This window comes from Leucoraja erinacea, chromosome 10, assembly GCF_028641065.1.
Source record: "Leucoraja erinacea ecotype New England chromosome 10, Leri_hhj_1, whole genome shotgun sequence".
NCBI lineage: Eukaryota > Metazoa > Chordata > Chondrichthyes > Rajiformes > Rajidae > Leucoraja > Leucoraja erinaceus.
In genome coordinates, this window is record NC_073386.1 from 45,173,621 (window position 1) to 45,186,974 (window position 13,354).

Consider the following 13,354-nt stretch of genomic DNA (forward strand, 5'->3'; position numbering starts at 1 on the left):
TCGCCTGCCGGTGGCATTGTCGCGAAGGCTGGCGGGTGGAAACATTTGACTGTCGAGGAGGGAAGTGGGGCTGTGGAAGTTTGTTGGATCAGAGGGATGGACCAAGCACATTGTAGCCACACAGACGACAGAGTCTTCCGAACGAGCAGTTAAAAAAAAGGGCAGATCATGTTGAATTTGATAGCAGGGTGACTGGTTCCCCCAGAAACTGGCGGTGTAATCGGCTGGTTCTGTTGAGTCCAGCAAAGATCTTGCTCATAGGTTCTTTGGAGTCCAGGAGCAGGCCCTGTGTGCCGCTAATTCGGGTTTAATTTCTGAGCCACCGCCGAGGACTTCATATATTTTTTACATTTAAAAAAAGAAAATCGAGAGTTTTCAAACTGAGGAATTTTTAGAATGTCCCAGAGTTCGACAATAGACGAAGTTTGCCAGTGGAACGAGGAGATGTGCAGGACAATGCTGAAAACAGCTTTGCCTGAGCTTATCATATCCTTTCACTGTTTTACTTGATATTTCATATTTCGGATTTGATTTTATAAAGCTGATTAGGATGACAACATAAGACAAGGTTAACAAACACGTTAGTGAAGTTGGGGACACAAGAAACTGCAGATGCTGGGATATTGAGCCAAGCACGATGTGCTGGAGTAACTCAGACGGCCAGGCAGCATCTGGAGGGAATGGACAGGTGAAGTTTCTTATCGGGACCTTCTGAATGAAGTTAGGGAAGTTAGTATACTAAGACAATATATGACAATGTATTTACAATGAAAATAACGTGTTAGGCAATTAATGATATGGATATGATTTCATCATCATCTTGACCTATGCCATAGCATAGATTTGCACAGTAACAAGAAGCCGTGATGTAAGTTTATACAGAAGAATGGGAATTTTAAGTTTGTGGCTTTGTGGGATGGAAGCTGAAGTAGGCCAGTAAGGATGGGACGATGGCTGAATGACAATGAAGAAGGGTTTCGTCTCGAAACATTGCATATCTCCTTCGCTCTATAGATGCTGCTGCTCCCGCTGAGTTTCTCCAGTATTTTTGTGTACCTGGGACGATGGCTAAATGTACAAGAAATTATATAGCCAACAGTCAGAAAAGCTAGCAAGGAGCGCCTAAATGAAAAAGTAGGGTATGAAGTTTTCAGCAGCAGGTCTGATGGAAGAGTGGGAGTTTTGGAAGTGAAGATTGGTGTGTTTTATATAATGTAGATCTTTTGAGGTTGGAAACTTGGGAATAGATTAAATTAGATGCTGTGTCTGCAACGTTTTGCCTCAATCTGTGATGGGGGCTCTGGGTGAAGTGATCACACTGATGGTGATGACTAGGGTGGAGGAAGTTGATAATGGGTTTGGGAGTGTTGCTGGACCTGGCCTAGGTGAAAATGTGCAAGCCTGACTGCAAGATGTATACTGAATCCTGCTTTGCACCCTACTTTTATAATTATGTTTGTGCTCTGGCATTCTTGGAGTATGATTGCTTCAGTTATCTGCATTCTGGGAATTTTTAATCAAAAACCATTTCTAGAAAAAAGGATTTTAAATAAGTCGATAGGTTGACAACAGAGTTCTGGTGTTTGAAGTGGTGGTGATGTGGCTATATGGGTTGATGTGGCTATATGTGCTATCTTAATTGGCAACATAGGGCAGAATATAGATAAGGAAGAGTGAATAGTAGATTGTACGTGAAGCCACCAGTGGTCAGAGACTAATCCTCTGCCCATTTTAATTCCATCGTGATATCACTGGAGTTGAGTTTCATTCAGTTGCAAGTCAATTATACTCTTCTTTCAGTAGGCTGGATAAAATGAAGCAGTTAATGTGTTAGGGTCGATTTAGATGACTATTGTGCAGAGCAAAGATAATCAAACTTCCAGAACATCACTAATGTTTTTAAATGATGCAGTTTGTGATACATTCCTATATTTCAATGATAATAATCTCTTTAACAATATTTACAGTATATACCAATGTAGCGAGAGTGGTAGCAAACTATTACGTAAGTAATAACTAAATACACACTTCTTCACACTAATTATCATATGAACCTTAGAAATAGTTTACATTTAAACTAAATATTTTTAACAACTTTCACAATTAACTACTTCTCCATCCCTTGATTGTGTATTAACTTTCTTAAAGTTTTTGCAACTTTGCTAATTCTAACTATGACAATTTAATCAATGTGATGCATGTGGCTTGTGAATGAGTTATATATTGATTGGTACTCTCTTTTTCCATGAAATCGGTGGGTTGGGTAGGAATAAACAATGACTGTTGGTGGTTGAGAGAATTTGAGACTTGAAAGTAAATAGTCGTTTACTAGTTCAATCTGTGAGCCAGCCATGCAAATATTCAGCACCTAATAAACAGCTTCCAAAATATTGTACTCCTCAGAGAACTATTTATAAGCATGGTATGCTCATGGAAACTAGTTCCTGTTTTTATGGATTGGTGGTCATTTGGTTCCATAAAAGTCACCTGCACCCAAAATTGAAAAAAGTAGCCTTCCACTTTAAATACATCAATTGCCCTTTAAATCTACTGCCTGGAATATTTGTTTCAAAATAAATTTTATCTGGGGTCTAATATACTAGATATATTTTGAAAAGTATATTTACTACTTTAATGGTCCATATTTTTTTAGTAGCAGTAACAACTCATTATTGAGCTCGTTGGACAGCAACTTCTAGGGTCAATATATGTACAGTATGAACATGGAAATCAGAACATTGTCTTGTTCCTCAAATTAATTCTGCATCGATACCTCATCAGTAGATTTGTCATTTAAAAAAATGTGAAGGTGGGAACATTTGTTTCATACCCATGATATAAACCAGAAATAGTTAGGAATTGCCCATTCAATTGTAAGTGAACGTTACTGCTGTTAGAAATGTAAATAGCACTAAACTTAAAATGTTACTTTTCCATGAATGGTGTCTTGTTCTTTCAGACTTAAAATAATGTTGGGAATTTTTTTTTTTGTTTTTTTTTTTTTGGTTTATTTTATTAGAAGTTAATACAGCACAAAACGGTACAGTGGCACCTAATTTTAGGTGCCAACTATGTAATACCATAATCCATTCTATGTACAACCTCTAGTTTTATGTTATAAGAAAGAAGTAAGCAGAACAAGAAAAAGAAAGCAATAGAAAGGGGAAAAAGTGGAAAAATAGATGGTAGAGAGTAGAAAAACGTGAAGTGTGTATATAAAAAATAAAAAAAAGGAAGAGAGAAAGTGGAAAGTAGAAATAGAAGAGAAGGCCCCTTAAAAGAGAATTTTTCAAATCTGTATTCGGAGATGTAGCTCTATCCGCGTCATGAACTGAAATCAGCAATCCTTACGGCACCGCTGCATCACATGATTCCAAAAAGTCGATGAAAGGAGACCAACTCTTTAAGAATTGGTCATATTTATCTATTAGTCGGAGTCTCATTTCTTCAAGGCGTGCTATGTCCATCATATTCCTAATCCACATTTTAACAGTTGGTGTGGTTGTATTTTTCCAAAATTTAAGTATCAATTTCTTTCCAATTATTAACCCATAATTAAAAAAAACATTTTGATCTTTATTTAAATTGGTATCTTCTCCTATTATTCCAAATATAATCCATTCCATTTTGGGTTCTATTCTTGACTTGAAAATCTTTGTAAATATATCAAATATATCACTCCAAAATGTATTCAACTTTGTGCATCCAACAAATGAGTGTGTTATATTAACGTTTTGAAACAGACATTTATCGCATCTGGGAGAGACGTTTGGATAAAATTTATTCAACCTCGTTTTTGAATAATATAGTCTATGTAATAATTTGAATTGAATTAAATTATGTCTTGCATTAATAGAACAGTTATGTGTATTCATCAAATACTTTTCCCATCTATCCTTCGAGATCTTTATCATTAGCTCTTGTTCCCAATCTTCCCTTAATGCTTCTGTTGAGGGTGATTCTCTATTTAATATATTATTATAAAAGTATGATATTAATTTTTGTGAATCAGCCTTAATATTCATTGCTTCTTCTAAAGGATCTAAAAATATAGTTTGAAATCTATGTGTATATTTCTTCATAAAGTCACATACCTGTATATATTTAAAATATTGATTATCCTTCAATTTAAATTTTAATTTTAATTGTTGAAATGATAACAGTTTGCCCACTTCATACATGTCCCCTACTTTCCTAAATAATGTTGGGAATTAATTAAACTTTTTAGTTTATTGCTCTCAATCCAATTTTCTTCTTTGTTATGCTTTGTTTCTAAATCCAATGACTCCTCTCGGTGTGATATTACTTTTGTAACATCACTTTAACATTGAATTTTAACATTTAACATTTAATTTTAAATATGAACATGTTACCTGCAGAGATTCTTTTGGTTTCATTTAGTATTTATAAAATTAGGTTGAAGAGACGTGCTATTCTTGTCCACATTTTTTTTTCTCCTAATATGAAGGCAAATATTTGTGCTTTTCATTTGGCCCGACAGTAAAATTGTATTTATTGCACTTTTTTGGTGATTTGTTTGATGTGTTCTCTTTCCTTTCATGATTTATGTTGCAATAGATGTTGGAACTAAATACAGCAAAGTGGTGAAAAATGTCTGTGTGAAGTAAAGCATAACATAAAGTTTGTTATCAATGAAACTAAATAACTTGATATTATTTAAAGGATCACTGAAGATTCTTATAGACAAGTTCTTGCCCCATATCAGGCTTTCTGAGATAGAACAGACATTTGCCTCTCAAGTGTTGCCCAAGGTATGTGAATTTAATAGTTTCTATGTATTTTGTTTCTTATATTTCACATAAAATATGGAATACTTTGTGATTTTCTTAGTGGAAGTGGACTAATTACAAGTATACTATTCTGTGCGTATCAAGTAGCCGCCAATTGATCTGGTTAGATAACACCTTTCAGAAAGTTTACTCTCATTTTCTACTAACGTTAGTGCCAGTCCTTAGCTGGATTGCAGGCTGGTGATCAGGAGGGGGAACTCCAGCACGTTTCTCAGCTTTGGGCTATTCCTGGTGATTCCTGCTCCCGCCATGCATCGTTAAATTGAACTGTTTTTCGAGAGGTCAGTTGTTTTAATTTCTTTTAATACATTGTGTATTACATTTAATGAATAATGGTACAATCACTGACAATATTTCAGCAGTGTACCTCAATTTATTCAAAGACTAGTCAACAGTTTAATAGAAAAATTGCATTAATGCTCACGGTTATTAAATAGGACACTTATTACTATTACAACATTTAATAAAATACTCAGCAGTAGGGATGTGGAACCCTTTAGTGGTTACATCTCAAAGATATTTCAGTCTTTTTATTTTTCTCCCCTCTTATCTGTTTCTCTATTCTGGATAGTCTTTGTGTACAATCTTTATTTCGGGGATCACAACACCCTCGTGCCAGTCACTAAATCAATTATGTTCATGCTTATCATTGTCCAATAAACATTTCTTCTAACCTGCTTAAGACTTGGGGACTTGCTTCTCCCTTATGCTGCATATACATTAAGTTAATTTTCCAGATGGTTGGCCTGATCAGCCTAAGACTCGCAACTTGATGCTGAGCAGCTTCACACTGGCCCTAAGCAACCATACTGTTCTTCACTGGTAATATCTCCACACTGAGCCAAGTGCAATTCATTGATGGGGGAGTGCTAGAAGAGGGCAGGGATTTGCACTACATTCCTGGGATTGTATCATGCAGTCAAGGGAAGCAGACAGTTCATGCCAGTTCTTCGACTCCCAGTTTCCTTGTGCTGGGCAGAGGTTCACGCCGGATTCCTGGAATATTCATATTCCAGCATAATGTGCATAACTTGACGCCTTTTCAAAAGTGGAACGGGTTACATATCTGTGAGTGGGAGGACCAGGAGCTGTAATGAATTAATGCTCCGAGTAGCAGTGTTAAGCAGAGTGCTAGTGTCATCCTTTAATTATTTTTTTTTTTGATGTTTTAATACTCCTTCTTGCTTTCACTAACCAACATTCTCTTGTTGAAAATCCATTATGCTTTTCCTCATGCCAGGCAATGACATTGTTTGATGAGCTTGCAAATGAGGTAACACAACATACAGGAGGGTTGTCCAGTCAGAACCCAGGCTTGCAGGCAGCACTGAGGAACACTATACAGGTAGAATCTTTTCGATTTCAAGTTCTTTATTATTATCAATATAATTAAATCTTTGTTAACAACAGTTGGTGTCGATTTAGAAGGAGTTGCGCTGCATGACATATCTACATTTTGAGGAAATGACATTTAGTTTTGTCAGCTAAATTGGGGATTAAAATTAAAGATGTGGCTGGGCAACGTAAAGTAATAATCACTGGAAAACAAGTGCAGACAACCCCTCTCATAACAAAGGGGTTGCATTCCAAGAAAACGGTCCATATTTGTCCTTGATTTCATGACTTTCCAGATGAAAAAATTTCACCTTTTTTCCCCATAAATTTTGTGAAAACAGAATTTTATTCTGTATCTCAAATCTTTGGGTCGTGATTTGTAAGTTCTGTAAGGGCAAATTTTTGTTACTGTAATGGCCGCAATGCGGAGGCAGCCTGTACTTACAGTACAGTAACATCCCCTTCAGCCTAACATCCTTGCAGACCGTACAGGTGTTGGAGGTTATGGGGAGAAGGGATATATAGGGTGCCATGTTGAAATACTGGATATATAGGGTGTCTTCTTGAAATATGACCTCCTTGACTTACTCCACGGCTCTAGCAACTTTTTCCTGCTCAGTATATTCTCTGCTCATATTCCCAATCATGCTGCATGGAAACTCGAACAACTGGTTTATATGAAATCTTGAAGTCGACAAAGTTCTACAAAGCCTGGTATATCATTCCCTGTGGACTTTACAATATTTCTTTTTTTCATAACAAAATGAGCAAACACTTGTACAATTATAGCGACAGCCAGTCAAAATTAATCAGCAACTAACTTGAATGTACCTGCCAATCAAACTGGTTATCTGACCACATGTTCAATAGGATTTGATGATAATGTATTGGGTGTATATTCTTACAAAACAGTCAGACTATGCCTGTGTGGCTCAGTACTGTATCCAGGTCTGGAAGATTTGTTTAAAATTACTGCTACTGATTATTATTCATCATCAGTCAGGTCTACAGCGTGTTAGCGATTACATTGGCAACAATGTGTGTCAGTTGAAGATAAAGATTACAACTATTCCGTCTCCATTCAGGTTCTCAGTGGTCAGAATAGGTTTTAGTTTTGTATCTAACCACAACTCAAGTTAATCAAGTTCAAGTTTACATTTATTGTCACTGTACCAATTGGTACAGCGAGATTTGGGTTGCCATACAGCCATACAAATAAAAAGAACACAACACACGATAGAATTTAACATGAACATCCCCACACAGCGGAATCAACGTTTCCCACTGTGAGGGAAGGCAATAAAAGTTCAGTCCTCTTCCTCTTGTTCACCCGTGGTCGGGGCCTATTGAGGCCTCTGCAGTCGCTGCAACGGTAGCCCAATGTTCAGGCCCTCTTGTTGGATGATGGAACGCCGGCGTCGGAAGTACACTCTCAGCGGCCTGGAGTTCCGAATCGAATCAGCTGCATCCTACCGGAGACACAGGCCGAGCTGGACGGATCTCCAACCCTGGTGACCTCGGCGAGAGCTCCCAAGGCCCCGCGTTGTTAAAGTTAGCGCCGCCCGTGGCTGGAAGTTCGCAGACCACAGCTCCACGGTGTTAAAATCGGCAGTCCCAGCACTCCGGAGCTCCACATTGCGATCCCAGTAAAGCATCGTCCGCTCCGCGATGGTACTTCAGTGCTGCACCCGCTGCTGAAGCTGAAGTTCTAGGTGGTCTCTGGCAGGAAAGGCCGCGCCAATCCAGATGGTAGGCCGCGAGGAGGGGGCGAAGAGGAAAGATGCATCCACTAGGCAGCGACTTGAAAAAACAGTTTCCCCCTCCTCCCCCCCCCCCCCCCCCCCCCCCACTCCCCACATAGACTAAAAGACCTCCAAAACAAAACTTTTGACAAACTAGAAATTTAAAAAAGTCGCAAAGCTGCAGGCGAGGCAGCCATACTCCGGCGCCACACTCCATTTAGTTGTGTGGATGTCTGACTGCATGGAGAAAGGGGCTGCTGGGGCTCTCCTCCCGCTGAACTACAGACCTTAGCTGTTTAGCAGTGTTGGCAGCAAATCAGCGTTGCATTCTGAATAATTGACATATTGTACCTGCTATGTATATGCTGTGACAGACATTTGAAACCGAAGTTTGTGGTCACACAGGTTTTAGAAGTTTTGTGATCTATCAACATTTGTGCAGTATCTTCAGCAAACTGTTCATATAATTTCTGTTGCATTTTGTATAGTTTCAGATCCAGATTTTGGAGATTCTGGTGAACCTTGTGGATCATATGTGCAAATTTGAGGAGGCTCTAGCTTTGAAAAATATTCATTCACTATCGTTGGCTGTTATTCACATCCTCAAGAATACCTTTTGTCACTGCAAGGTTAGATAGATGAGAAACATTCTTGTTGTAAATGTTTGCCTTTCTCTTGCAGTCATGGCCTATTCCCTATTTAAAAGGCAATCTTTGTTCATAGTTCATGTTCATTTATTGTCACATCCACCAATTGGTGTAGTGAAATTCACTGGCCAGGTCAGTCATACAATTAAAAAAAAGCAAGACTCGGAAAACACATTTTAACATAAACATTCATCACAGTGACTCCTACACATTCCTCACCGTGATGGACGGCGAAAATAAAGTTCCTTCCCATGTCGTTCTTCCTTGGTCTGGGGCCTCGAGCACCCTGTTGACGGGAAGGTCTTGACTCCCGTAGCCGGTGGCGTTCAGCACCCGCATCGGGGGAGATGTCAGCTCCCCGATTTGGAGCTTGAATTGACAGCAGTAACATTGTTGTGCTTTTTTTATTCCTTTTCCCCTCCTGGGGAGGATTTTGTTTTACAAAACGTTTTGTAAAGCAAGTGTTTATAATCTTGCGTAATAAAAAACCTATGCATCTCTAGTGAGACCATCACTACAAAGAAAGGTTTGCACGTGTTACTCAAATTGCCCATGTAATATAAACATCGCTATTGTCCATCCCTCTCACCTTTAAGTGCTCAAATTAGCCTTGAGTCAAATCAAGGCCAAATAAAGTCAGAATGACAGATTTCCTACCCAAACATGAGTAAACCAGATGAGTTTTTGCAACAATCCAGTAGTTTTATGGTTATTGTTGACTATCTTGTTTAGAATTCCACATTTACTTAATTACTTGAATTTAACTTATCCCACTGCTGCAACTGAATTTGAACTTTTACCTTGTGATCAATAGTCTACAACTGCCATTCAAGTAACTTAACTTAACCACTACATTGTCACATTCCAGTCACTCTTTTCCAGACCTTCCAATCAACCTGCAGTCTAAGATGTGAAGCTGTAATGCTTGGAATTGCATCAATTTGCCCATTTTAAATCGAGGGATATGTTGAGCTACGTGGTGGGAGTTCTGCCCTGAGTTTTGTTCAGAGTTTAGCCTTTTATCTGGCGTAAGGACACTTTAGTGCAGCACTTTTTTCTTTCTGCAGAAAAACCATTAGTCAAGATTTTGAAGCTATAATATTTGGAGAGTTTAATTTTCTGACATTGATGTAAAAGTGATGACCTAGACCACTGAACAATGTGTCAGAAGCTTGAGTTTTATATCTGAAACGGGAAGATCATCCTTTTTTTTTTTTTACCCAAATCTTCCAATGGACAATTAACTGCTTTTGCTCTGAATCCTGAATTTAATTTCTATTGTCTGTTATGCTCTTTTCAAGTTCATTTGCTGCAAGAAATGGATCTCCTGATTTCTTGAACTTATTCCCAATGAGTTGTTGACCATTTTTCCAAAACCTGGTATATTATAGAACAGTGCAAATTAATCTCACTCGTCCAAAGCTACCTACATCACCTTGCTGAGACCAAATGTAAACTAGGTTATCGTTTTGCTGAACATTTGCATAGGCCTGCTGGATCTTCTGATTGTGAACCATTTTAATTCCCTTTCCTATTCTCTTTCTTTCCTGGGCTGCCTCCATTGCCAGAGTATGGTCACACATAAACTAGAGGAGCAGCACCTCCTATTCCTCTTGGTTAGTTTACAACCCAGTACATGAACATTGAATTTTCCAATTTTAGGTAGCCACCCCGTCTCCCCCCCCCCCCCCACCTCTTTTTTTCCAGCTCTCTTCCCTGTGTCTCACCTGAATGCACAATCATTTTTCCCTTTCCCCTTCCTCCCATCTTCTTCCACCTATCTTCCTTCCTCTGGCTTCATATTTCATGTCTCTTCTATCCTTATCCCACACTTCTTGTCTTTTCTCTCTCGCCTTTATCCAACCATCCGCCAATAAAATAAAACATATCACCTGTCACTTGTCAGGTATTGTCCCACCCCCATCTCTCTTCCAGCTTTCTCCCCCCACTACAATCATTCTGAGAAGGGTACGCAGCATCTCTGGAGAGAAGGAATGTGCGATGTTTCGAGTTGAGACACTTCTTCAGGCCCAAAAAGTCACCCATTCCTTCTCTCGATATATGCTGCCTGTCCGTCTGAGTTAATCCAGCATTTTGTGTCTACCTTCGATTTAAACTAGCATCTGCAGTTCTTTCCTACATATTCTGACAAGGGTCTTGACATGAAACAGTGCCTATTTTATGTTCTCCAGGTATACTGCCTGACCTGCTAAATTAAGGGGCTGTCCACTTGGGCGTCATTTGCGTGACAGGCTGGTAGTGACTGACGGGCAACTGTCGCATGAAAATCGTCTAGCAGTACGACAGTCATGTGCCAAGTGCTCTTGAGGGCCCTGCTTCTTTTGGGAGTCATTTGCGATGTCGTTTGACTTAGTCAGATCTCCGTGGCAAAGATTTTCCCAGTGAAAATCAAAGATACTATGGTGAAAAATTTTCAAAACCACGCGCGCCTTATACCCGGGGGGGTCACGTGGTGCGCCACTCAAATGACAGGCAAATGGTGCGCTGACGGCGTACGGGCGGTGCATGGTTATGGACGTTGACGCATGGTGACACATAATAAATTAGCATAGGCAATGTTCGTGCGTAACCATGCTTCACCACGCGTTGCACGTACGCCGTCAGTACGTCAGCGTGCGCAAGAGATACGTCACGCAGGTGGCACATGAGGATTTTGAGCACCGCAAAATCCTAGGGTGCCGCGCGTTATCCCGTCACTGATTACGCCAGCACGCCTCACAATCCATGCGCGCGTCATGACGCGCCAGCCAATTTTTAGGATGTCGCGCAAATGACGTCCAAATGGGACAGGCCATTTACTTAAACACTGTCTTTTATGGTAAACCAGCATCTGCAGTCTGAAGAAGGGGCTCAACGCGAAACGGCACCCGTTCCTTCTCTCCACAGATGCTGTCTGTCCCGCTGAGTTACTCCAGCTTTTTGTGTCTATCTGCGTTCCTTGTTGACCAGTATCACCTGTTGCTTAATAGAAGTTGAGTGAAGTGCTAATTTATCTTTTATGAAGCAAATACCCTTACAGGATAAAAGCTGTAAAGTAAAACATGTAATTTCCCGTTCCACATTATTTTTACTTTCTTCGCCCTTCCATTCTCAGATCAGCATAATTATTTTACAATAGGGAGACAATAGAATAGTTCTGTTGTAAATCTTGTGTATTTCTATAGTTGTTCAACATGACTTGTTCAAGTGTGTAAATAACTAAATAACAGAAAAGTTTGTAATCTAAGCTGAGTTTCTGCCTTTGGGCTAAGCATCTGAGTGTAAAACAAATTCTGAAATGGGCATCATAAATTCATGCCAATGATATGACTTTAAGGTAACAAATTATTGCCTTACCCAGAGATTATTCACTGATGACAATATTTTTAAATCTGTATTTAGGAGAGTGAGACCTTGTACAGTGGTCGATTGGACTTGGTTGCAGACATATTGCAGTCTTTATTTAAGGAAGCTTATTCCCTTCAAAAACAATTCATGGAATTGTTGGATCGTATAGTTTTGGAATCAGCAACCAGCACTGATGAAGATATTGAATCTATGGTGACAGGTCCGTTCAGAATATCCTATCTTTAACTTTAACATCTGTTATTTTTATAAGTTATTTTTATAATTTATTTTGTAATTGCTTATTTCAAACTATCTCCCATTTTCAAGTGGTTCACAGTGTTTTGGAAATTTGTTCAGTCATTTCTAAGATGGATCATGCTCTACATGCTAACACATGGAAGTTCCTTATTAAGTAAGTACAGGGGGCGGGGGGGGTTGGGGGAAGTATGAATTTAACAAACTATTATTGTATTATAATGAAAGGCAACACAACTATCCCACTAGGGGGCTGTAAACAAATAAATGTGCAGCAGCCTTTCATGAAAATTAAAATCTTTTTCACTGTTGATTTTTGGAGAAAACTAGTTATCAATCAGATTTTGTTTGTAATAGTTTGCCATTTTATTTTAGAATAAGTGTGAAGCACCGGGCATTGCTTGAGGATAAGCTGCCACATGACAGACTTGTTGCTGGGTCTTTGCGAAGACATTCTGTATTCGTTCAATTCATGCTTGCATTTTGCTGAACAAATGATCCAGCCAGCAGTAGAGGTAACTATGAATTAATTTACAAATATATAAATCTTGTATAATGTCTGACATTTGACAGAGCACAACAGTCATTATCAGCTGCTCAATTCACAGTTATCTTTTCTGAAGTAGGCCAGCAGAGAGCCTACTTTATCCAGGCGAGCGTTAATGGGATGGGGATAGGGTAATGCCAAAGGTTTATTGGCTGCTGCCTGAACCAGCAGACACAATAAACTCAATAATTTTTTTTTAATGTGTTTTTGAAGTCACTGATATGTGTTCAGATGCATATAATGACTTAATGATGTGATAATTCATGTTTGTGGTTGCGCTCAAATGCTGACAGACCATATTATCGCTGAAGGACTGGCTGTCTTCATCCACCATCCTTTTGCCAGAGGCAAATATCTATTTCAGTTAGGTCATGTGTACGCAGTGCTACATCAGCACATTATCTTTAATGACAAGTCATAATGAAGATTTAGAATGGCTGTCTTTGTATTTTCTGAAATTATGTTCAAATGTGCCAATAGCTATCTTAGCAAAGTACTACAAATAATTTACCGTTGGGCTTGCATCGTAGCAAGCTAACTTAATCACTAATCCAAACTGTGTAGCAGATGTATTTAATAATAAACATAGGGAACTGTTTTATCTTCTTCCTTCTACCTATCAATCTATTGTATTTGATAGATGCATCTTGGATACATCTACAGTGTCCG

General features: G+C 38.9%; 1 protein-coding gene across 1 annotated transcript in view; it reads left to right on the top strand.

Annotated features, from left to right (window-relative positions):
* Positions 1-13,354, top strand: part of firrm (fignl1 interacting regulator of recombination and mitosis) — a 44,856-nt gene continuing 31,502 nt past the window's right edge. Inside the window, 9 exon segments of the mRNA XM_055642099.1 lie at positions 1-485; positions 1,965-2,005; positions 4,684-4,772; positions 6,052-6,156; positions 8,377-8,517; positions 11,938-12,103; positions 12,211-12,295; positions 12,514-12,562; positions 12,564-12,653. Coding sequence (XP_055498074.1) covers positions 397-485; positions 1,965-2,005; positions 4,684-4,772; positions 6,052-6,156; positions 8,377-8,517; positions 11,938-12,103; positions 12,211-12,295; positions 12,514-12,562; positions 12,564-12,653 — 855 coding nt within the window. The 5' untranslated portion in view covers positions 1-396.